Source organism: Penaeus monodon, chromosome 23 (assembly GCF_015228065.2).
Source record: "Penaeus monodon isolate SGIC_2016 chromosome 23, NSTDA_Pmon_1, whole genome shotgun sequence".
NCBI classification, from domain to species: domain Eukaryota; kingdom Metazoa; phylum Arthropoda; class Malacostraca; order Decapoda; family Penaeidae; genus Penaeus; species Penaeus monodon.
This window is the reverse complement of record NC_051408.1, coordinates 7,119,578-7,119,896: the sequence shown is the minus strand read 5'-3', so window position 1 is coordinate 7,119,896 and position 319 is coordinate 7,119,578. Positions and strand designations below refer to the sequence as shown.

Sequence of the window (319 nt, the reverse complement as noted above, 5' to 3'; positions counted from 1 at the left end):
CCAGGACGAAAACGAAGGTGCGCCTACAGCTCGCTCGCGTCGCTTCACGTGAGCCTCTCCTGCGCCGCGACGCCCCGGCCCAAGAGCGAGCACGGCCGCCGCCCGGGCAGCCTGGGGCGGGCCACCCACACTGCCACGTTTCTATGTCGGATCTTAATATAGCCTTATTTTCCTCTATGTACGCAGGCACATGTATAGATCATATCTTAGCTTTATATTCCTCCTGTGTACTTGATATATTGGTGTGAAAATATCCAGAATGAGAAGTGAGTCAAGGTTAAGTGTTCAAATGTAATTTTATAAATATACATGGATCTGT

At 50.2% G+C, this 319-nt stretch overlaps 1 protein-coding gene across 1 annotated transcript in view; it reads left to right on the top strand.

Moving 5' to 3' along the window:
- Positions 1 to 248, top strand: part of LOC119588112 — a gene marked incomplete at its 5' end in the record, with an annotated part of 5,529 nt that extends 5,281 nt beyond the window's left edge. The window contains 1 exon segment of the mRNA XM_037936822.1: positions 5 to 248. Coding sequence (XP_037792750.1) covers positions 5 to 248 — 244 coding nt within the window.
- Positions 249 to 319: the final 71 nt, after the last annotated feature.